General features: G+C 30.0%; 2 protein-coding genes across 4 annotated transcripts; one reads left to right on the top strand and one right to left on the bottom strand.

Annotated features, from left to right (window-relative positions):
• The first annotated feature begins 711 nt into the window (after positions 1 to 711).
• Positions 712 to 11,077, top strand: LOC113378831 (serine/threonine-protein kinase Tor). Its single transcript, XM_026619446.1, is given in 21 exon segments — positions 712 to 931; positions 1,268 to 1,488; positions 1,651 to 1,865; positions 1,973 to 3,025; positions 3,137 to 5,164; positions 5,438 to 5,537; positions 5,612 to 5,772; positions 5,873 to 6,002; positions 6,182 to 6,511; positions 6,728 to 6,907; positions 7,087 to 7,197; positions 7,275 to 7,358; positions 7,427 to 7,513; positions 7,705 to 7,824; positions 8,073 to 8,138; positions 8,206 to 8,441; positions 8,533 to 8,773; positions 8,962 to 9,158; positions 9,235 to 9,394; positions 9,471 to 9,686; positions 9,923 to 11,077. Coding segments are annotated over 21 exon segments (7,311 nt in total).
• Positions 1,343 to 19,554, bottom strand: LOC113378832 (cytidine deaminase-like). Of its 3 annotated transcripts, XR_003367226.1 has the most exons (4): positions 19,452 to 19,541; positions 14,405 to 14,626; positions 5,652 to 5,819; positions 1,343 to 1,474 (listed from the first exon to the last, which is right to left on the bottom strand). XR_003367226.1 is itself a non-coding variant. In XM_026619448.1 (3 exons), exons 2-3 carry the CDS (start codon positions 14,439 to 14,441, stop codon positions 12,263 to 12,265), a joined length of 453 nt encoding a protein of 150 aa, XP_026475233.1. In that variant the 5' UTR covers positions 14,442 to 14,626; positions 19,504 to 19,554; the 3' UTR covers positions 12,035 to 12,262. The 3 variants fall into 3 exon arrangements, 2 of the variants coding, with proteins under 2 accessions (XP_026475233.1, XP_026475232.1); XM_026619448.1 differs by lacking the exons at positions 1,343 to 1,474; positions 5,652 to 5,819 and adding an exon at positions 12,035 to 12,678 and having other exon boundaries at positions 19,504 to 19,554; XM_026619447.1 differs by lacking the exons at positions 1,343 to 1,474; positions 5,652 to 5,819 and adding an exon at positions 12,035 to 12,678.
• Between the last annotated feature and the right edge of the window lie 6,629 nt (positions 19,555 to 26,183).

Below are 26,183 nucleotides of genomic sequence, written 5' to 3'. Positions count from 1 at the left end.
TCGATGTTGTTGAACTTGAACTCCTTCAACTTATGTTCTTGGTTTTTACTAATATTTTTGCAAATGTTCATTTTGTTCCTAAAAAATAATTATCATGACTGAAGACTATGAGGGTTTAGCACATAATAATCTGAATTTAAATTAAATATCTAAAATTAAAAGCTCTTCATAATGCACGAAGCATAATCCACAATCGATATTAATAAACGATAACCACAAAAACAACAATGGTTGACAATGTCAAATTACAAAATAAAGATATTAAAATTGAAATATGAAAACTATTTTAGAATAATAAATAAGTATTTTTGCAAATGATTAAATAACGTCAATCAAAATATTGCTTGTGTCAGTATTATTATCCTCACATTGATTTCGAGTATTTTGCTCATGCCTAATTGCAGGGCTAATCAACTAACCAACTTATGCGTTTTTCTATTACATGTACTTATTTTAAATTAATTTTATATCTCTTTTAATGATGTGAATAGTTAAAATTATAAGTGAAAATGTTGGAAGTGAGCATTATGTAAATAAACAATGGAAAGAATGCACAGAATAAAATTGAACGTTATCTTGACTACCTAACCTATTACAATGTTTATCTTAATATATATTGAAAATGATCCTTGAAGATAATATATCATGATATAATTTTAAAAAAATATGCATACAAATTTTGTGGATGAAGGATAGCTTATTTAAATAAAAATGTCAAACTTAGTTCAACAATTTGTTGCTGGGTTAAAGTCGAGACATTCCGAGGTACGGCGCAAAACAGCGAGGGATTTATGCTTGTATGTAAAAACAGAACTGAGAGAACTACCCCAAGATGAATGTACATCGTTTTTGGATGATTTTAATCATCATATATTTGAAATGGTTTCTGGAAATGATGTTAATGAAAAAAAGGGTGGTGTTGAAGCAATAGGTAAGGGACAGTTATAAACTTATAACTTGTTAATATTTTAAATACTACATATGGCCCACCGAAAGATTCTTCTCAATCTCAAATCATATACATTTTTTGAAACATGATATTTTCTAATACTATTTGCTGTGGCTCCTACTAATTGGATTGCCTCACTATGACATACTTTAAACAATATTGTAGCCAAATTATATAGGTTTTCTAATAGTTTTGCATATCATTTTATATTTTTGTTATTTTATTTTAATTGTTAACTACTTTTAATACCTTACTATATTAATAAACAGAATTAAAGGATAAAGTACATTGCATAACAAATTATTTTATGATTTTTAGAATGTCTAATAACCGGAGATATAGTTAACACCACAACAAGAATATCTAGATACTGCAATTACTTGCGTAATTTATTGCCTTCTTCTGATGTATCTGTTATGGAACGTGCAGCACAGACTCTTGTGCGTCTTGCTTTACTTCCTTGTTCTAAGGGTGCAGAATCTGTTGAATTCGATTTAAAACGAGCTTTTGAATGGCTATCTGCTTCTGAAAGAAATGAGGTACTTTTTTTTAGGATTCATTCATGTAATTTTGTTAAAATGTATTCTCTGAAAATTGTATGAGGGCAATTTATTCAATGACCAATGTGCCAATTTTGATTATGCTTAAGTATAAAATTACAATATTAAATCTATAAATAAAAACTTTCAATTTTGAATTAGGGTAAAAGGCATGCTGCAGTATTGGTTCTTAGAGAATTGGCCCTTTCTATGCCAACTTATTTCTACCAGCAAGTTTCTGGTTTTTTTGAACATATATTCAATGCTATTCGAGATAGTAAACCTATGATCAGAGAAGCAGCTGGTCAGGCTCTTAAGGCTGGATTAGTTGTCACCGCACAACGTGAAAGTGCAAAATGTAGCACCAAACCAATGTGGTAAGTCCATTTGAAAATAAATTTTCATAATATAATAATGTAATTACTAAAACCTATTCGTGAAATTAGCTGTATATTGTTAATAATTTTTTTTTTATATTTTGTAGGTATAATATGTGTTTTGATGAAGCAATGAAATGCTTTGATGAAACTTACATAAGGGAAAAAGGATCTACTAGAGAGGATCGCATCCATGGAGGATTAATTATCTTAAATGAGTTGTTAAGATGTGGCAATGCTACATGGGAGAGAAAATACAATGCTTTGAAACAAAAGGTTGACCCTGATTCACAAAATCAAATTGATGATGATAGATATTTATTTTCTGCAAAACCAGCTCTTCCTTTGACTGCACAGCACGGACTAAATACAGTTAATGTCACTGTTTATGAATCTGCTGTTTGTAGGCAACTGATAACAGAAAAATATGATCAGATTTGTTTTAACGTAATGCTTCAACGTATTCCAAGACCTCTTCTTCTATTAAACAGCTTATTTTCTATATTGCCTCGATTAGCAGCTTTTAAAAAAGATAAATTTGTTAAAGATAACCTTAATTCTACAGTGGCCTATTTGCTGATGATAGTTAAAGGTAAAGAGAAAGAAAGGAATTTAGCTTTTGTTGCTCTAGGATTCATTGCTATCGCCGTTGAACAAGATATTAATAAGTCAGTTCCAAAGATAATGGATGCAATTAAAGCAGCTTTACCATCTAAAGATGGGTCACTTAAGAGACGTATAACAATTGACCCATCAATATTTATATGTATCACACTTCTCTCACATGCTGTTAAAGACCTTATAACTCGCGATATAAAAGATATATTAGATTATATGTTTGCAACAGGTTTAAGTAATTCTCTGACAACTTGTTTACGAGAATTGGCACAAAATGTCCCGCGTGTTAAGAAAGATATTTCAGAAGGCCTATTGAGAATGCTTTCTCATATTTTAATGAATAAACCATTACTGCATTTAGGCACTCCTAAACATTTACTGGGTCAATCTATGAATTCCAACTATAATGATAATCATGATATATCAATAATTGTTCTTGCCTTGAATACTTTGGGAAGCTTCAATTTTGATGGACACAGTCTTTTACAATTCGTCACAAGGTGTGCGGATCATTTTTTAATTAATGATCAACAAGAAATACGGTAAATTGAAATTTAACATTATTCATATATATTTATATATCATATGTGTGTGCACAAAATTTATAGATTATATTGATTAGTATATTATAGTTTTTATTATTGTTTTTGCAGGTTGGAAGCTGTAAGAACTTGTTGTTGCCTATTAAAGCTTGCAATGGATACAAGCAAAACCAATCAATCTGATACAATAGTTTCCACTGTTTCTGATGTCTTGAATAAACTGCTAACTGTTGGTATGACTGATACAGATCCAGATGTTCGGCTGCAAGTGCTAGCGTCATTAGATGAAACATTTGATTACCATTTGGCACAAGCCGAATCATTGAGTGCTCTTTTTGTATCACTAAATGATGAGGTTTTTGAAATTCGTGAATACGCTATATGCATTATAGGTAGATTAAGTACAATGAATCCAGCTTATGTAATGCCAAGCTTGAGAAAAACACTGATTCAATTTTTGACTGAGCTTGATTATTCTGGTATGAGCAGAAATAAAGAACAAAGTGCTAGGATGCTGAGCCATCTCATTTTGAAGGCACCAAAATTAATACATCCTTATATGGAGCCAATATTAAAAGTCCTTGTTCCAAAACTGCAAGAATCTGAATCAAATTCAAGTGTTGTGCTAAGTGTTTTGAGAGCCATAGGCTACCTGGCAGAAGTTAATGATTGTGCTGAAGAACTGGAAAAATGGATGAATGAATTGCTTTCAATACTTTTGGAAATGTTGGGTGATGCAAGTTCATCGGAAAAGCGTAGAGTTGCATTATGGACTTTAGGAAAACTAGTTCGTGCCACTGGACATGTAGTAGAGCCATACACCAAATACCCCAATCTTATGGATATTTTAATTAATTTCTTAAAAACTGAACAGAATGTTGAAATAAGGCATGAGACAATAAGAGTTCTGGGACTTCTAGGGGCCTTGGACCCGTACAAGCATAAAAAGAACCGTGGATTAATAGATGTTCAAATTGATTCTGCCTTACTATCATTAGCTGATGGAAAATGTGAAGATTCTGATTTATCTACAAGTGAAATGTTAGTTAATATGAGCTCTTCTTCCTCTTTAGAAGAATATTATACAGCCATTGCAATAGTAACTTTAATGAGAATAATTCGAGATCCCACATTGTCACAGCATCATACTAGCGTAGTACAGGCTGTAACATTTATATTTCAAACATTAGGAATCAAATGTGTGCCATATATTTCTCAGGTCATGCCCAGTTTGTTATATGTAGTAAGGACAGCAGATATAAGTTTTTTAGAATATCTGTTTCAACAACTTGCTATTTTAATAGCCATTGTTAAGCAGCATATTAGAAACTATTTAGATGATATATTTGCTTTAATTAAAGAATTTTGGACGCCTTCTAGTCAACTACAAATTACTTTAATTCATTTAGTTGAACGAATATCTGTGGCCTTAGGGTCAGAATTTAAAGTTTATGTACCTCAATTAATGCCTCAGATACTGAGAGTGCTGTCGCATGATAATAGCAAGGACCGAATTGTAACTGTAAAACTTCTGTTCGCTTTGCAAAAGTTTGGCAATAATTTGGATGATTATTTGCATTTAGTTTTACCATCCATTGTAAAACTGTTCGATTCCACAGAATATTCTCTAGCTGTAAACAAAGCAGCTTTGGAAACAATTGACCAATTAGCTGATATACTAGATTTTTCAGACTTTGCATCAAGAATAATCCACCCATTAGTCCGATGCATTGATTCCACACCAGAGTTGAGGCCAATAGCCATGGAAACATTATGTTCATTAGTTATGCAACTTGGTCGCAAGTATAACATATTCATTAATTTAGTTAAAAGAGTAATTGCTAAACATAAAATCCAATGCCAAAAATATGATGTATTAATTATTAAACTACAATCACTTTCGACAATGGTTAATGATGACGATTTTCAAGTAATGAAATATTCTAAGACCAAAAATCGAAATAGAGAAATAAGTTTGACATCAAGTGATACAAGCACAATCAAGAGACTTAATGTGAAAGCAGAAGATTTGAAAGTAGCCTGGACAGCTGTGCGCCGAGTATCTAAGGATGATTGGCTAGAATGGTTGAGGCGGCTAAGTATTGGTTTATTGAAGGAGTCACAAAGTCCAGCTTTGAGGTAAAATTTGCAAATCCCTTTTGTAAATCAAAACACACTATCTTAATGATATTTTAATGTATTTATATTGAGTATTTTTAATGCCTATAATTTTATCATAAATTCTTTATTTGTTTTATACTCATTTCTACTCCAATTTTTGATCATTGATCTAAGTACTTATCATCATGAAGTTCTTCATTTTCATTCTATTTATAAATGATAAATTAGTATTATGATACAATAGCATAAATGTAAATAAAAATATATTTATATTTATTTAAATGTCCATAGGTCATGTAAAGCTCTAGCACAAAACTATCCACAACTATTGCGAGATTTATTCAATGCAGCTTTTGTATCATGTTGGACAGAACTATCGAAAACAATGCAGGTAACTATTTTCATTTATATAGTCTAAACCTTAACTAACATATTTATTTAGTTTGATAAATAAAATTCTTTAAGGATGAGTTAGTTGAAAACTTGGAACAAGCACTTACTGTACCTGATTTGCCGGAAATCACCCAAACAATTCTAAATCTGGCAGAATTTATGGAGCATTGTGATAAAGGACCTTTGCCTTTAAATCGACAGTTGCTTGGGGAACGCGCCATGCAGTGCCGGGCGTAAGTAAAATATTTCACAAAAGTTTATTTGGATTTATTTTTACGATCTGAAAATAAAGTAGAATTATATATACATATGAGATTCATATCACTGTTATAGGTATGCAAAAGCATTGCATTACAAAGAAGAAGAGTTTCATCGAGGTGCAAGTTCTCAGGTGTTTGAGACATTAATTCTTATTAATAACAAACTTCAACAAAAAGAAGCTGCTCAGGGCCTCTTGGAATATGTTATGCAGCACAGAGCATCTGGTGATACACAACTTCAAGTAAGTTCTTATTTCTCATTTATTCCATTCTTAAACTTTATATTTGTCATATATTATACTTCAATAAATATTATCTTAACTATAAGTGGCAGGATAAATATGATAGTCGGTTTCAACTTATTATTTTACATAAAATTTAGAAATATAATTTCTAATACAATACCATTTCTTTCATGCAGGTTCAAGTAAGATGGTATGAAAAATTGCACAGCTGGGAGAAAGCCTTATCCCTTTATAAGGAAAAATTGAATGAAGTCCCAGATGATGGCGAATCTATTCTTGGACAGATGAGATGTCTAGAAGCTCTTGGGGAATGGGATGAATTAGGGGGAATGGTTAAAAATCAATGGGATAAAATGGGCAATGATGGTCGAAGTAGAGCAGGTCGATTGGCTGCTGCTTCAGCTTGGGGTCTACAAGACTGGGAAGGGATGGCTAACTATGTCAAGTGCATACCAGAAGATACTCAGGTAATAATAAAATATTCAATATTATTATCAATTTTTTATGACTTCTATTATGAAAAATATGTACCATGGTGGTTGTAAAATGAAATTTACTAAAATTCTTCAATGAGAAGTAATGATATATGAGTCAAATAAAAAGATTCTGGGGATGAACATTGCTAATTTTATAAAATAATGTTTTAAGTATTTTTTTCATTAGCTAATAAAATGATTTTGTAGGATGGAGCTTTTTATAGAGCAGTTTTAGCAGTGCATCATGGTAATTATGCAGAAGCTCAGCAGCTTATTGATATAACTCGAGATTTATTAGACACTGAATTAACGGCAATGGCTGGTGAGAGCTATCAAAGGGCTTATGGAGCAATGGTGTGCGTACAAATGTTAGCAGAATTGGAAGAGGTTTGTAATATATTTACTTTTATAGTAAATAAGTTTGAAACACCTAACCAATGCAAAAATATATATTTAATTTGTCTCAAAACTGGAATCATCTATCATGCATTTTTTATATAATGAATTCATTATATAAAATTATTAACATATTGACATATTAAGTATAATTACTTGTTCTTGTGCAGGTTATACAATATAAAAAGTTTCCAGAGAGAAGAGATATAATTTTGGAAATGTGGTGGCGCAGGTTGAAAGGTGGTCAAAAATTAGTTGAAGACTGGCAGCGTATTATACAGGTATAATACTAAGAAATATATAACCTGAGAGAGTATTAACTAAAACTATAATATATGAATTTTCATGTGTTTCTTAGGTGCATTCTTTAGTAGTAAGTCCTCAAGATGATACAAGAACATGGTTAAAGTATGCTTCATTGTGCAGAAAAAGTGGCTCAATGGTAAATATTTTTTTCCATTACTTAAAAGGATAATGTTGAAACTAAAATGTTATTACTTCTTGTTTCAGATGTTGTCTCATAAAACTTTAGTGATGCTTCTTGGCTGTGATCCTTCTTTAACACCCGATAAACCCCTACCTATTGATTTACCACAAGTAAGATTAGATATTACACTCAATCAATAAATTATGAATTTTGTACTGATTTAGTATGCAATTTATAATAATAAGATATATACTGATCCAGTCAATTTGAATCAGCCTTGAATTATAGTTGCTATCAATACAGAGTATTACAGATATCAATATGAACAGATGGATGTTCTATTACCATTTTAAAATTTTAGGTCACTTTTGCATACACAAAACACATGTGGATGTCTGGTCAAAGAGAAGCTGCCTTTGTTCAATTGAATAGATTTGTACAAAAGCACTCGCATCAAACAAGTTGTGATGAACAATCAATGGTAAATAAATTAACAGGCAATATTTTTGAGAAATGTATGCTCAAGAAGCTCAAGCTCCATTCAATTTATGAATAGTAGTACTTTTCATAACCTTAAAAATACTTTTGAGCTTGAGATATGTTATTAAATTTATATAAAAGTAACTATGTAGTTATCTTAGTACTTGTATATATATATATATATATATATATATATATATATATATATATATATATATGCTATATTTATAAATTTTATTGTGTTTGCAGAAGGAAGATAGAAGACTTTTTGCCAGGTGTTATTTGAAACTTGGATCATGGCAAGAATCTTTACAGGTGAAATATTTAAAAAAAAAAAATAATAATAATAAAAAAATGTAAAATAAAATTATAAAATTTTCAGGGTATAACTGAATATTCTATTCCTAATGTACTTCAATGTTATGAAGCTGCCACAAGGCATGATAGGACGTGGTACAAAGCATGGCATGCATGGGCGTACATGAATTTTGAAAGTGTTTTGTTTTATAAACACCAATCAGAACAAGACAATAATGGCACTGGAGAAAAGAAAACGGACAAAAATATGTCCCAATTTATATCACAATTTACTGTACCCGCTGTGGAAGGGTTTTTCAGGTATGAATTTTAATTTGATACATGAAATGTTTTTATGAAGTATACACAACTATTTTCAAATTTAATCAATTTTTCCTTTTTTATTTTTTAGGTCGATCAATCTAAGTGATGGAAGTTCTCTTCAAGATACTTTACGATTGCTCACATTATGGTTTGACTATGGGCAATGTCCAGAAGTATACGAAGCTGTTGTTGAAGGAATTCGTTTGATTGCAATTAATATTTGGTTACAAGTTATTCCACAATTGATTGCCCGAATTGACACACCACGTGCTCTTGTTGGAAGACTGATACATCATTTACTTATTGATATTGGAAAATCACATCCACAAGTAATTATTATGTTATATCTTCACGGATTTCATCTTCTTCTTCAATCCACAATTTAAAACATTTAAAAATTCATTCAGAAGTACTTTTTTAAGAAGAAATTATTATATGACTTGATCAAATTTACCAGACAAATGTTTATTAATTACTTATTTTATACCAATTATTTCTTTTTTTCAATATATTGCAGGCTTTGGTTTATCCTTTAACAGTGGCTTCCAAATCCGCTTCTGTTGCAAGAAGAACAGCAGCAAATAAAATTTTAAAATCTATGTGTGAACATTCTTCAACTTTGGTGGAACAAGCAATGATGGCGAGTGAAGAGCTTATAAGGGTTGCCATTTTATGGCATGAACTTTGGCATGAGGGTCTTGAAGAAGCCAGCAGGCATGTATTTTTTCAAACAAATTTTATTTTGTTACTGAATGACGCAATTTATAATAAATATCATTTCTGTATATAGATTATATTTTGGGGAGCGAAATGTGAAAGGAATGTTTGATACATTGGAGCCATTGCATGCTATTTTAGAGAAAGGCCCTCAAACACTGAAAGAAACTTCATTTCACCAAGCCTATGGTAGAGATTTGACACAAGCTCAAGATTGGTGCCGACGATATAAGGTAAACAAACAATTTATTAGTTGAAAAATAAAACTTTCTTTATATATTTTCAAAAATATTTTAATTTATTTTTCAGGTATCTGGAAATGTCCGTGACTTAAATCAAGCTTGGGATTTATATTACCACGTTTTTCGAAGAATTTCTCGACAATTGCCACAGTTGACTTCATTGGAGTTGCAGTATGTCAGCCCAAAATTGTTGGCATGCCGAGATTTGCAATTAGCAGTTCCGGGCAGTTATATGCCTGGACAAGATCTAGTTAGAATTGCATATATCCAAAGTAACTTACAGGTATAAAATTATAACATTTATTTTATTGTTCATCATGTGGCTTGTTTTCACTTGCTAGTCTGGCTTTTATAACTGATTACTTATTTAAGTATCATAGTACAAAATTATTTTGTATAAAAATTATACAAAAGTATTTTTAATTTATTAAATGAAATGATTAAAATATTAATGATAAAACAAATTTTATAATCTGTTCAATAACTTTAATGATAATCATTTCTAATCTTTGTCTCTAGGTGATAACATCAAAACAGCGTCCACGGAAACTGTGTATACGCGGCTCAAATGGTAAAGACTATATGTTTTTACTGAAAGGCCATGAAGATCTGCGACAAGATGAGAGAGTTATGCAATTGTTTGGACTAGTGAACACTTTGCTTCAAAACGATCCAGATACATATAGGAGGAATCTAACAATTCAGCGGTATGCCGTTATACCACTAAGCACGAATTCCGGGCTCATAGGCTGGGTGCCACATTGTGATACTTTACATACTTTGATAAGAGATTACAGGGAAAAGAAAAAAATTTTATTGAACATTGAACATAGAATAATGCTACGAATGGCGCCCGACTATGATCATTTGATGCTGATGCAAAAGGTAGAAGTTTTTGAGCATGCTTTAGAGCACACGCAAGGCGACGATTTAGCCAGTTTACTTTGGCTAAAAAGTCCTAGCTCCGAAGTATGGTTTGACCGACGAACGAATTATACCAGGTCGTTGGCTGTCATGTCTATGGTGGGTTATATTTTGGGACTTGGCGACCGGCATCCCTCGAATTTGATGCTGGATAGACTAAGCGGTAAAATACTTCATATTGATTTTGGCGATTGTTTTGAAGTGGCAATGACGCGTGAAAAGTTTCCTGAAAAAATACCATTCAGATTAACCCGCATGCTTATCAACGCTATGGAAGTAACGGGAATTGAAGGGACGTATCGACGTACTTGCGAATCTGTAATGTCCGTTTTGCATAGAAACAAGGACAGCTTGATGGCCGTTTTAGAAGCCTTTGTCTATGATCCATTATTAAACTGGCGACTGATGGACATAATGCCTCAGAAAAATAAAAGGTCGAAGAATAATGAGAATGGATGGATATCGACTGTTTATGATCATAACGAAGGAGATGTTTTAAGTATGAACTTAAACAAGAAAAGCATTGTTGCTAATAGTCTGCATGAGCACACAAGCGAAAGTTCACAGCCTGAAGCAGTAAATAAGAAAGCACTGGCGATTATAACTAGAGTCAGGGAAAAGCTAACAGGGCGCGATTTTAGCCACGATGATAGCGTGACGGTCAGTAAACAGGTCGACTTGCTCATACAGCAGGCAACAAATAATGAAAACTTATGTCAATGCTACATAGGTTGGTGCCCATTCTGGTGAAGTACATTCGCTTTTACGCTTAAAACTATATATGCGCAAATATAATGAAATTGATCTACACCCAAATATTTGCTAACTATGCTTGATTGTTAATAAATCCTAATTTATACAGCGCTCAACTAGAATAGCATTTATGTAAAAGAAAGCAGACTCGAACAAATATTTTTTTATGAATTGACTATATTCCTTATTTACAGAAACCTCATTTAATATGAAATGTATAATATTAAACACTCAGTCAGTTTTGAATATTAAATACTTTAATGAAATTTTACTGCCTAATTTAGCAAATGGTATAAAATACTAATTTGTGTCAATTTATAATTAGTTTATATATTATTTATGTATGTATATATTTTGTGTCATATTATAAAATAATTCAACTTTATGAGTACAAATATTTGTACTTCAGTCATAAAATGAAATTAATATTTTTACATGTGATTGATACTAACATAGATGGATTTAGTTTTCGAATTATAATTATAATTATATTTATCTATAATAATTATTTTCTATTATCGCTTTATTTTTGACAGTTGTATATTTCTTTATCAAGCTTACTCGCCTTCAGCAAAATTAGTTTAATTATAGCAAGCATTTAAATATTATTTATTGATTTTTTATGATTGTATCTACCTTGAAATAAGTACCTTGTATGATATATAAATTAAATGAAATGAAATTTTGCAAGCTTCTAGCTTTGTAAAACCATGTGTAAAAACATTTTGATACTAAAATGACAAATTTATGGACTATAAGTACAGAATATTTGTAAGTTGTGTTAAATTAATACAAAATCAATGCAAAAACATTTGCTTAATAAAAGTAAGTAATAAACTTAAATAAACGCATTTTTTAAAACGTTACTTGTTGATAATGTACATACTTGTAATAAATAAGTCTGATTGTATAAACATTTTAAACATAAATAAGCTGCAAGATTAATTTCACGCTTTCATTTATTGAATATCATAAAGAAGTCATATCTAATAAAATTGTAAACTATTCTAATTGACAATGTGCAAAAGGTTTAAACTATATTATATATTATTGTTCTGAATTTTATATTTTAGATTATTTATGTTTTAGCACTGTTATTATTTTTCAAGAGTTGGTCCTGTTGCGGTACAAACGACATATGCCTTAGCATAGTTATGCAAAGAAGAAGTTCAAGTTCAAGGCCTAATTCGTGAGGTCATACGACAGAAAACAATAAGGCAAAAGTTGGTCGGCGGTCGCTTTGAACACTTTGGTGGTGTCATCGGGTCTGGCGCAATAGATCACGGTCCTACTATTATGGTCGAATTCTTTAATGAATTGTCGGCATGCTCCGCACGGGGTAGTGTACGAGCCGGCTTTTGAATCGGCGACGACGGCGATTATTTTGCAAGTCTTCGCGCCCTCGCTGACGGCCTTCGTCAGGGCCGTTCGCTCGGCGCATACGCTTAATCCGATCGATGCGTTTTCGACATTGCAACCGGAAAAGAATTTTCCGTCATCCGTCACCAAAGCGGCGCCAACGGCGAACTTACTATAAGGCACGTGAGCCTTGGAGCGAATCAATGCGGCTTTCTCTATCAAATCGCGAACTATCGGCTCTGGAATGATATATATTTATATAGGGTTTCAACAGGTCAACACAGCTTATTGATTAATTATGATGATGATCATGCCAAGGAAAAATGTGACACACAAGAAAAATTATCGCTTTCAATTATGAAATTTTATCGAGTGCGATGATAATACAAATCTTTTACATGAGATAACAAAATTTTACATTCATAAATGAAAAAACATTTCAACAACATAGGCGAAATCAGAATTTCAGATTTGAAATTCGTAGTCAGTTCACAAAATATTATCGGAAGAACTTTTAAACCATCATACAAAAAGGCAATCATTTTTTTTACTATTATTTTCTTATACATAATTCATTTATCAACGTTATAAGAGTAGAGAAGGAAATTAAAAAAAAAAAAATAAAACTTAGCAGCGTTTGAAGTATCTCAATAAGTTGACACGTGCCCGTGTGCACAATTGCGACTCCGTAATCCGAAATAAAAATCTAAAATAATGTCGCTATAGTGCATTCTAGAATTTATAGTATCAAAATTTTTTGACCAAAAGTTGCATGTTTTAAAAAAAAATCTTACCACTTTGAATTTCTTGATTTCTTTAGAAATAGTAAAAATTGAAATTTGAGGATGAGGCAGGACACGAGAGGAAGTATATACTTGAGAGAAGTCTCTAAAAAAAAATTCTCTGAAAATTTCAAGTAAATCGGCTCAGTAGAACTCGAAAAATCGTGTACATCGTATTGAAAAAGACAGTTTAGAAAAAAACTCGTTTATAGTTTCGCAAAAAGATTATCGTGATCAAATAGCTGTATCGCCGAAAATATTTCAAATTTTAAAAAATCCTCTCGTGCATATATGCTTGAATATATGTACGCTAGTTCTTGAATAGTTAACATATAATAATATGATTTTTTTTTTTAATTTTTACACTAGATACTCCTTTCAGTTCTTTACGAGTGCATCAATTCACCTGCATTTATTTGGTAACAAAGCCCATTCAATCAATAAAATTACACCATTCACCACACTGTTAAGACGCTTCCACACAAAATGTGAGTCGATTCGATCGCAGTCCTCTCAAGTAATATTATTTTATCATAAATGCCGGTGCATCTTGAATCGAAGTTATGCGCGATAATAATTCAGTATTTTTCTGTATGTACAATTCTTAATCTTTATCGCCTCCTTTATATTTTGCCAACTTATTATATCTATTTAAGGAAGTATAAAAGTAAATCATCATCGTAATAAGTATAAAAAAGTAAGTGAAAAAAAACGAAATGAATTTCAGATGATTATAAAACTAAGGAAAATTAATTTTTACCCTGCTCTGTGTTTATAAGAAAAATATAAAGTATAAAATAAACATGGGTAAAAAAAGTTAATCAAAATAGTAAACAGAATAAGTATATATTTGAGTTCTAATAATTCGAATGAAATATTTGTGCATTGCTTTATAAAATGGAAAGATTAGAAACCTAGCGTTCGTTATGTAGTGATTTCAAATTACGATTACGCTAATATTTGTAAATGAGACGACTCCGACTAATGTTATAATCAATAGTGAACATAATGAATATAATGTTCAAAGAACAGACAAAACTTCAGTCTTTTATTGTATAAAAAAATATGATAATCCATACGAAATTCATCAAGATAAATATTAAGATAATATGATAATAAATGGTTGATATGTGTATGCAAACGACAATTAATATATCATTTTACATTCATAGATGACACTCACCAAGACTTTTATATTCAACTTCAACCGGTGATTCCATTTTGATTGAATAAACCAGCACACCAGAACACCAACAAACCAGTAAAGCAGCTGTCGATCGGATCGTCGACCAAGTACGGTGCGACGATTAGTCGGAACTAGTAGTAAAATGCGAGCGTTAAGCGTTCTGGCTTATTGCATGTTATGTGTTTATGGTTTTGTAATGCATGCCAGGGCTGCATCAACCTACCAGCAGATGACAGAAATTAATTAACATTTCTCAAAAACGATAACATTTAATCTCAACATGGCAATTTATGAAATTGTTTATAATTATTCAACGCTTAAACATTGAACGATCGTAACAATTATTCAATTACTTCAAATTTTCTTACTTATTCCTATTTCTTATTTATATTATTTCTTAAAGCATATATATATATATATATATATATATACCAAAATTTATATTTAACTTCCCGTAGGGCAAGTTATAGTAATCGCAAAAAAATCGAAAATGAAAATTTTTATATATCTTTACGTTTCAAAGGATTCTGAATATTTTGGCATACCTTAGAAAAAATGGATGTATGTGTGTGTGTGTGTGTGTGTGTATGTATGTATGTACGTGTGTGTATGTATGTGCGGATACAAATTTTCGTCGACGATTTCGGGAACACGAATCAACCAATTTGAATAATTCAAAAAACGTTCGATTCGTATTGATAAGGAGACGTGCTGATTAGTTTTTGGCGAAGGTAGGTCTAGCCGTTCCAAAGATACGGGGCAAAAAGTGCCGAAAACGGTAATTAAGTTTTTAAGAGAACGGAGCGTCCGATTTGAATAATTCAAAAAACATTTTACTTGTATTGACAAGATGAAGAATTGATCAAATTTTCATGAAGGCAGGTCCAGCGGTTTCAGAGATCTCATGAAAAGAGTAAAAAAAAATGCCATTTGGCGGTCAAAATTGATCATTAAACATATGCACATCAAATTATCAGATATTTTATAGAGATTTTAACAATAAGTATGAATTTGGTTTACAGTCCTATGGGTTCCTTACCAATGTTTACGCGTTAGACGGCGACGCGGCGCTTACGCGCTTTGATATTTCGTCTTTATGCAGTTAAAGCAGTACGATTGCTTGGAAAAAAAGTTTAGAGCTTCCGAAATATGTCAAAATAAAGAAAACATTTTTTTCTCAAAAAAAAAATTAAAAAACTTTTTTTTTTTCAAAAAAAAGTAATTTTTTGCCCAATTTATAGTTTCTCAAAAATCCTATTTTTTCGAAGTAAAATTTTTTCAAAAATGTTAATCGTTTTTTAAAAAAAAATAATTTTTGGTACGGGAAGTTCCAGCAATTTGCCTTAAGGCACGATGCCTTAATTGCCTTAAGACAGAATTCCACTTACAGCTAGTTTTGAAAAAGATTAAAAAAAATTTTCAAAGCAATCGCGCTGTTTTAGCTCCATATAAAGACTAAATATCCAAGCGCGTAAGCGTCGCGTTGCAGTCTGACGGACAAACAATGTTACGGAACACATAGAAATGTAAATAAAATTTATACTTATTATAAAAATCTCTATAAAATATCTGATAATTCAATGTGCATATGTCTGATGATCCTTTTTGACCTTCAAATGGCATTTTCTTTTACTTTTTTTTTACTCGATCCCCAATACAGCTAGACCTCCCTCCCCAAAAATTTAATCAATTCTTCCTTTTGTCAATATCAGTAAAATGTTTTTTGAGTTATTAAAATGGTACGCTCCGTTTTCTCAAAAACTGAGTTACCCATATCTTTGCAACGCCATGATCTACCTTGTCCAAAAACTAATCAGCACGTTTTCTTATCAATAGGAATCGAATGTTTCTTAAATCATTCAAATTAATTGAACCGTGTGCCCGAAATTGTCAGTGGCTAAGGCTATAAATAATATAATAAATATTATTTTTCTTCAAAAAATAACATAGGTCCAAGTACAAAAGTCGCCTGTACTAAGTGGGCGACATATGTTTTCCCATTTTTTACCACTGAACAAGAATTTTGAAGCCAAAATGAAAAAACCGACAAAATCTCCGACCTAGTAAATTTTCTGTACGATAATTAAAATCTTGTAGTTTTTGTCGTTTCCTAACACTTTTCTCCTTAAATAACTTGAGCTGTTGCTCTCAATTAAAAAAAAATAAAATAAAAAAAAAATAAAATGAAAAAATAAAAAAAAATAAAAAAAATAAAAAAAAACAAAAAAAAAATTGAATTTGGATTCGTTCGGCGGTAAAAAAACTACCTTGGAAAACATGTCACATACCCAATGCAAATGACTTTTTTGTGGATTTGTGTAATCAACAAAAATATAATAAAGACAGGTGAAACTAATGTTGAAAAATTACACAAAAACAATCATTTTATACGTAAAGTTAAAATAAAACTAGCTGTAAGTGGAATTCTGTCTTGAGGCAATTATGGCATTGTGCCTTAAGGCAAATTGCTGGAACTTCCCTCACCGTAACGAAATGTTCGAGGAATACTGAATGTTTCCAAATAGATTATTATAAATATTGTAACATTGTGTAATATTTTTAAGAATTATATAAACCGAATTGCAGAGTTGTAATTATTTGTAAAGTATATTAGAACTATAGTCAGAATTAAAAATAAAATCTGAAATATTTTCGATATACAAAATACTAAAAAAAAAAAAAAAAAAATTGGAACAAAATTTTTTTTTTCAAAATCAATTATTTTGTTAAGACAAGCAAAAAGTTCTTTGAATCATTTAAATCGAACGCTTAGTTCTCTCAAAAACTGCCATTTTTTACATATTTAGCTCCGTATCTTTGAAATGGCTGGGCCTGCCTTTCCCAAAAAACTAATAAACACTTCTCCCAATCATTACTAATTGAATGTTTTTTAGATCATTCAAATCGGATACTCCGTTCGCTCACAAATTCGATTTCTATTTTCTGCACACTTTGCTCCGTATCTCCAAAACGGCTGAACCTGCCTTTGCCAAAAACTAATCAGCTCTTTTCCCTATCAATAGGAATTGAATGTTTTTTCAACCATTTAAATCGGTTGATCTGTGCGCCCTAAAACGTGACTGGAAATTTGTATCCACACATACATACACACACACACACACACACACACACACACACATCCATTTTTTCTGAGGTATGCCAAAACGTTCAGAAACCTTCAAAACGTCGAGAAATGTAAAAATTTTCAATTCCGATTTTCGAACCATTTCAATAACTTACCCTACGGGAAGTTAATAAAATAAAACACAGAAAATTTACTACACAAATTAAATTAAAAACGAACACATATATAACTGACTTCGGACTTGAAATGTATGAAAATCGAATAAAAATAATTTTTAGAAACATAATTTATGTTTCGTTTTAAACAAAGAACTTTTTAGCAGACATTCATCCAGATAATAAATAGCAAGAAAATTGGGATATGTTTCTTAAAAAAAATTTAATAAATCCGTACGTTTCGAGTCCCAATTTGACTCTTCTTCAGTGGAAACAAAACACGCAAATAATTACTACATTAGAACAAAACAAAACCATGTAACAGAAATTATTACTTCGCAAAACAAAACATGCTAGTGAAAAAATGAATGAATATGAATTATACTACAAAAAAGAAATAAACTAAAAATAATAAATTCGAACATCATATCTCGAAGAATGAATTACATTCGTGTTTTGTTTCCACTGAAGAAAGTTAAATTGGGACTCGAAACGTATGGATTTATTAAATTTATTTAAAAAAAACATATCTTAGCTTTCTTTTCATATCTAGATAGATGGCCGCTAAGAAGTTTTTTGTTTTATTAACATTATATATATATATATATATATATATATATATATATATATGTTTAATTTGAGTTTAAAATTCGGACGTAACATCAATAAAAATAGTATGGGATATATATAAGAATTTTTACAAAGTTTAAAAAAGATTAATAAAAAAAAAATCTTTTAGATACTGTAAAAATTTCAAAAAAAAAAATGGCGGAATGATGACACACAACCGTGTCGAAACGTATGAATAAAACTAGTTTATCATTTATTGTTTCTTTTATTTCGACGATTGACTGCAAATTAACACTCAAAAATATGTCTCAACGCCGAACAAAAAAAATCTAAATCATATATATATATATATATACGTATATATATACATATATATATATATATATATATATATATATATATATACGATGAAGTGTTTATGGGCATCCATCCAATAATGAAAAGAATTTAATAAAGAAAAAGATCTTTATTAGAATAGTATACGTTTCGAGTCTTGGTTTGATTCATCTTCAGTGCTACATTAAAAAAAATTACTTGTGCTTTATTGAAGGCAATTTGTGATATTGTTTGTGATATGTAATTAATGTATTAAAGGTCCTGTTAGAAAAATCAACATCTTATATTCCCGAAATGAAGATGATATTTACAAATAAAAAATTAAACTTTTGAAAAGTTTAGTAATATATATATATATATATATATATATATATATATATATATATACGTCGTAAATTCGGTTCTGGCCTAAAATGTTGTGAGTCTTAATTCAAGATAACTTGCAAGTGCGATAGAGACAGTAAATGTTTGATCTATGCAGTTAAACGTTTATTTTATGATCAGGACGCTTATTAGCGGTGTTTTGCACGAAATTAATTAGAAAATTAACTACTATTTAATATAATTTGAACAAAACTATAAAGTTTAAAATTTGTCTTATTTATTGTGTGTTAAAATAAACTTTTATTAAGCGATTTACGTACATATTTCTTTGATTTTAATAAAACATGCACTCGTTGAGTTATACGAATGTTAAAATAAATAAATTCGCATCACATTAACATTGAATAATTTGTGTTCGTTAATTAAAATTTATAACCTATTTCTTGTGCATTTGTAAACAAGCGTTATGTCATGGTTTTTGTAGGTTCAGATAAACAAAATTTAAGTAAATACTTCAACAGACCATTCATAAAACAAAATACAACTTTTAATAGATTTAATAAAAAATATCTACCATGAAAAGTCTTCGTGCTTAGGCATTACTTTCCAAATAATGTAGAACTTACAATTTAGTTAATATGTGAAACTTGACACGACCACGACCTAGGACAATTGTGACAGCATTGCGCATGCGCCCTTTGCCGATTAGAAAAGCATAGAACGTTATTCGATATAGATATTAGATGTGCCATCGGCGACGTTGATATACCGAGAGCGCCATAGACATAGATAAAAGAAGAGTATACACTTCGATAATATCGATAATGAAATCAAACAGTTTGTTTTCAAGCCTACAGTTAAAGTTTAATTTATCACTGACAAATTCAACTTTGTTTTTAATTTCCCGTAGGGTAGTTATAGTAATGGGCCGATAATCGAAAATATTTTTTTTTACATTTCTTCATGTTTCAGAGGTTTTTAAACATTTTGGCATACCTAAAGAAAAAATAGATGTGTGTGTGTTTTGTGTGTCCACCTTTTTTCGTCCACGTTTTCGGGCGCACGGATCAACCGATTTGAATGGTTCAAAAAACATTCGATTCCTAATGACAGGGAGATGTGCTGATAAGTTTTTGGTAAAGGCAGGTCCAGTCGTTAAGGAGATACGGAGAAAAGAGTGCAGAAAATACAAATCGAGTTTTTGAGAGAACGGAGTATCCGATTTGAATGATCCGAAAAACATTCAATTAGTAATGACGGGTAGAAGTGGTGATTAGTTTCTGCCAAAGGCAGGTCCAGTGGATTTGGAGATACCGAGCTAAATGTGCAAAGAATGACAGTTTTTGAGAAAACTAAGCATCCGATTTGAATGGTTCAAAAAACTTTTTGCTTGTTTTACAAAATAATTACTTTTGGAAAAAAAAATTATTTCAATTTTTTTTGTATATCAAAAATAATTCAAATTTTAATTTTAATTCTGGCTAAAGTTCTAAAGATCACTTATATACTCTAATTGAATAATTATAACTTTGTCATTCAGTTTATATAATTCTTATGAGTATTAGACAATGTTACAGTATTATTTCTAATAACCTATTTGAAAACATTTAATATTTCTCGAACATTTCTTTACGGTACGGGAAGCTCCAGCAATTTGTCTTGAGGCACGATGCCATACACCACTAATTCAAATTTAGTCTCATTCGATTCAGAATGGTTTGAAACGTCGAGAAAAAAATTTAAATAAAATGTAAAATCTTGTTTATTAAACAGGGCACCTGATCAGATAGGGCCTAGGGCGGCAGAAAGCCTAATCCGCCACTTATGTCTATATAAGCCAAAGCGAAAGGTACCTTTCGTATTTTTTTCTTGGAAAAAAACAGCTGCACCGATTTCAAAATTATTCATTTTATATTAGTTTTATATTTCAAAAACTTCTTTAAGCATTTGCGATTGTAACTGTAAGGCCAAGAATAAAAAGTATGCTTCTATTACATCACAAGAACGGAATATTTTGAATTTCAGAACTTCAAGCACATTTTTTTGTTTGTAAACAGCAAATTATTGAATGAATTTTGATTTCTTAATTCGCACAGTCCATTAAAAATGGCCTATTCAAATACTAGTTTTAACCCTTTAAATTATATTTTTAATTTCTTCATTTCATTCTTTTGTTCCCGAAATTATATTTAGTTGTTTCAAAGTTCTCATGATTAGTTTGATTTTTGTCATTTGTGAAATGAAACTTTTTTTTTATTACTCATTTTTATCTGCAGTCAGAACTTCTCCTTTTACGCCGTATTGAGATGATAACCCAACGGTTAACCTATATATGTTTGCTTATTTTATTACAACTTATCTGATATTGATCACATCTTATTATTATTAGATGCAGCAATGATTGGAAATGGTTATTTCTACCTAAAACCACATTTTGGATTTATATTTCCCAGTGAAATTGGATATCGCTACTGCTCGACATCGAGATGCTAACGAGAATTGAACCTGAGCCCCGTATGAAAAACAGAATTTGAAGGGTTTTTATTAATTTTAGTTAAGCAAATTTATGGCATATTGCAACATATATGCATCATTAAAGCTGATAACACCCTGAAAAATAAAATGTTGGATGTATTAGATGGTGAAAAATAACAATACAAAAAGCATAACTTCATATATGTTTACAAATAAGTATACAGTAAAACATAAATCATTACAAATTGTGAGAATTATCTACAGTATCCTTTTATACATTAATATCTAAGGATTTTACATAAATAAATATATAACTATGTAAACACGTTTACTTACATACTCAATATGCACATATATATGTACACATGTATATAGGTATGCATAAATACAGAACGCATATCATTTGAATTATGTACCTATATATATCAACATATGATAACAATTGCTGGTTCAACATTTATATTGCACACTAGACTCATGTTTGCCATATTTTTAATAATATTTGACTTAGTTATCATTTTGGTTATTAAAAATTACCATTTATTAAATTTAACTCACTTAAGGAGTATTCAATCGTAACGGCTTCAACAATAGCATTGAATAACTTATAAATAGTTCATTTATTAAATTAATTTTAAATTAAACAGCAAAATGTATATAACAAAATTACTTAAATATGCATACAATTCGTTATTGACTATATTTCAATATAGTACCTAAATGTAATTTACTTGAGACCAATATTTGTATTCAATTTAATAAATATATAAAAATAATTTAAACTATGTATCAGTTTCCCAGTATAGTTAAAATAAAATTCTCTTGATATTATTATTTTTACATATCGGTTTAAGTTCTAAAACATTTGTTATGACCGACATAACATTTAACATACACGATACGCTAAACACAAGACTCATGTTCGAGTTAAGGACTCTGGATAATTTGTACCCTGCACTGATTTTATTTTTACACAAACACACTTATAATTAATTACATTATACCATCATGCAGTTGTGTGGAGTACTTATGGTGCCATGTGGTATTTTTCGTTAAAACATCAAATGATTTGTGATACAGGTGCCGGCAACCGAAATGGAAATTCCGCTCAAAAGAATCAATTTCATTCAGTGCGAAGACTATGATTTGGATTATTCATTATTTATTCATTTTGATTTCAAGTCAATATATTGAATATAGCAAATTGTCTTGTCGTTAGACCCTTTTAGAACTGCCGACACCTGTTACAGACTTTATATGCTCTCAATGGTAACAATTATACTTTCCAATATGTGTGATTATTTCTTTACAATATTTAAGTCAATAACCAATATACATGTCCTTTTATATTTCAAAAATATCACATACAAAGTCCAGGAAAGTGAATTAGAATTTGAAATCTAAGTGTAACAACATTAAAAATATGTAAGACATTCTTCGTACATTTTTTTGATTTTGATTAATTACATTTTATTAATTGATTGCATATATATTTTTATAGTTTTTTTGGCTTGAAAACGTACAGTACCCACAATATTAATCCATTAATCCGATTATTATTCTAAGATATTCAGTTTCTATACATACATTGCCTTTACAGGAGGTTACTGTGTGTATTCAGTTCGTGACTTACACGTATATATATATACATCTAACATGTATATATATATATATATATATATATATATATGTATATATACAATATACACATATTTTTGTATGTAGGGTCATAACAGTCTAATTTGCAACTAGACCACTAGGTGGATTCAAAGTGTATACTTCTTTTTTTACTAATAGAGATCACACATAGTTTTATTATTAGGCACGTGATTAAGGCATCTACAATGGAGATATGAAGGACAGCTTGTTCAGTTTCCAACACATCACATTAATGAACGGGTAAAAGACGAATAGGAAATTTATTAATTATTTTTCCAAAATTTTCTTAGAAGAAACACCATTCATCTAATCTCAGTTCCAACTTCAAATATTCTATGTAACAAAAATTGAACAAATTATTATATTTTTTGTTGTCCATTATTACAAATTGTAAGTGTGATGTGTTCATGTATTAAACTTTGGTCTGGAAAAGATGAATAGTGTTTATCCCTCTACAAATTTAGAAAACAGATTCTCCATAATTATTTTCATCGTATCATAGTTTTGGAATGATAAATAAAAATAAGATATCATTTACTGCTTATTACAAATATCTCGTAGAAATAATGAGGAACATTTTCAGTATGTATAATTAAATGTAACATATTAAAATTCATTAAAATAAAATTAAAGCAACATCAAGAAAAATTACAATAATGTCTTTTGCAAAGGGTTTGGATATTAAAAATATATTTTGTATATGATTTGCGAACTGTGTGACAATTACTGTGGTCGGTGCGCTTTGCCTTAATTCTAAATATTTTGATCCATGCATATACACAAGGGAAATATAATTACAACAGGTCATTGATGATGATTTTTTCATCAATACTTTGACGTATATGAATCATATTACACGAAGTGAAATGAAAAGTTGACGATGCTAACAGATGCCCATGTTTTCAGTGTATTAAACATTTATTGTAATGCAATTGTAAATTTAATTGATATAAATATACATGATTGATGAATATCATTAATGTACCCTACCATATATCACATCAAGATTTTTAATCATTCGCGCCGCAATTTATGGCTAATAAAAGTTTAAAGAACAATCAATTTAATAATTGGACAGTTATCAAGAATTAATCTGAAATGAAAAATATACGAGCTTTGAGTTTTTCGTGGAAAAGAAATATAAATTGCATATGGGCATTGAAATATATTTAAAAGAACCATATTAATTTCTAAATAATCAAATTAAAAAACATTTTTGGCCGCAAAACTATTGAATGGCAAGGTCCTCTTATATTTCTCCGAATTGAAGCAAAGGTGATGCGGCTCTGCATATAAAAACATATTGAATCGAATAAAAGAGAATTTAATATGTATTTTGAAACCACTGTAATAGAGGCACAATCACTTGGCTTTACAATTGGTCATTTTTAAGTGCAGGAAAATATATATATATTTTTCTAACTAACCTATGCAGACGTGTCGAGATATTACTTCCATAAGAGTTACAAACTCGCAAAACTAACTTAAGACATATATACATATATTTTAAGATATATTTTACTATTACTAAATTTACTGGGCATTTCCTCCGGACGCGCAACTTTCGATCACTGAATTAAGCTCATTTGTTATGTTAGTTTTTTTAATTTCATATTTTATGTTTAAATAAATTACATTCAATTATAACTATCTAATCGAATTTGTTCTATAAATATATTCAGTCAAAATATGCTCATAATAACAGATCTTGGGAGTTTTTTTTGCATTGACGCTCAGAAAAGGAGGTATACGAAATGTGTATATAAATGACTACAAAGAGATGGCACATGAAAAATCAACAATTATATAATCAAAATTAAGGTTTACGCTGATATTTCACCGAAGTAAAACAATGCACGTGGAACACGGAAAATGGCCATGTTGAAAACTTATTCTAATACACGGACAAAATAAAATGCTACATACAAATGCTGACAAGAAATATATCTTACATTATTTTAAACAAATTAATTGTAGATAGCAAAATTAAAATAAAATTATTTTTTTTGTATTTGATTATTATTGGTTAAAGAAATTTCTTCACTGACTTCAATACGCATAAATGGTGATTCAAAAAATATATGCAATGCAGATTATTTATGTTCACTAATCATTTTTCATCAATTTTTATATAATAACAAACTTGCATACGTTGTATTTAGATTTATTCATACAATGCGTTATAAAGAATTTAAATTAGATACAAATATTATTAAGAAAACATAGTCTAGGAAACGATATGTAATACTACTTGAGATAAGACTTCTAGTATCAACCAACATATTTTCCTAAATTATTTCTTGCAGCAATGTAATTCGCAGTTTATTACCGTGTACTAGATTCATACAAATTAGTTATCACATATATATGTAACAATTGGCTCCATCAAATTATTCAAATGTGTATTGATCCTTAATCTTAAGTTACTTGAATAACTAACATTTTCAGAACATAAAGACAAACAACAAATCACATTTTTGTTGATGGGATCGTCAAGTTCAATTAAGATAGGAAATAAGTTTGTATTTGGCCAATTATATGTAATTTAAACTTCATATTACAACATTTTTGCTTGATCGCGTTTTCAACTTGACAATATATCCGCACAACATTTATATGTTGCCTGTCTAAAATGTAGTAATTTAAAGACGTTAGATGACTAGTAAAACAAAAACAAATATATTACATGTATGTATGCAAATATACATATAGATATGCAGTTCAATACAAATACAATTTACCCAATCACCAGAAAATGGCATACTAACTATGGCTTAACATGGCAATTTAAATTACTTGCAATCAATAGGTATGGAGTAAACTTACTAAAATTTCTTTTTCACTTTTATAAACCATTTAAATCAACAACACCTGTTATATTCATTTCAAAATGTTCCTTTATGTTTATATATATATATATATATATATATATATAATTACACAACTTTATCATAAACTTTAATATAACGCTATAATACATTAAAAATACAATGAGTTATGACTATTTCACTTTTTTGAAAAATATATACAGTGTCAGAGCGCAACTTGTGCAGTGGGAGGTTTAGTTTTATTTTAATCATTTCTTAGTGGTATTTGATTTTTATAACGACCACAAATAACGACTTCCTATTCAAAATCGCGACGTTAAACGAGTGTGATAAATCTCGAGTAA

Source organism: Ctenocephalides felis, unplaced genomic scaffold (assembly GCF_003426905.1).
Source record: "Ctenocephalides felis isolate EL2017-DRISC unplaced genomic scaffold, ASM342690v1 CF-g0.4_SCAFFOLD_01886, whole genome shotgun sequence".
Lineage (NCBI taxonomy): Eukaryota > Metazoa > Arthropoda > Insecta > Siphonaptera > Pulicidae > Ctenocephalides > Ctenocephalides felis.
This window is presented reverse-complemented; position numbering and strand designations above follow the sequence as displayed.

Coding starts and splice junctions, on each gene's coding strand:
- LOC113378832 (XM_026619448.1), bottom strand. CDS start 14,441: ATGGAATCACCGGTTGAAGTTGAATATAAAAGTCTTG. Junction 12,679..14,404: donor AGTTGAATATAAAAGTCTTG/GTGAGTGTCATC, acceptor ATATCATTCCAG/AGCCGATAGTTCGCGATTTG.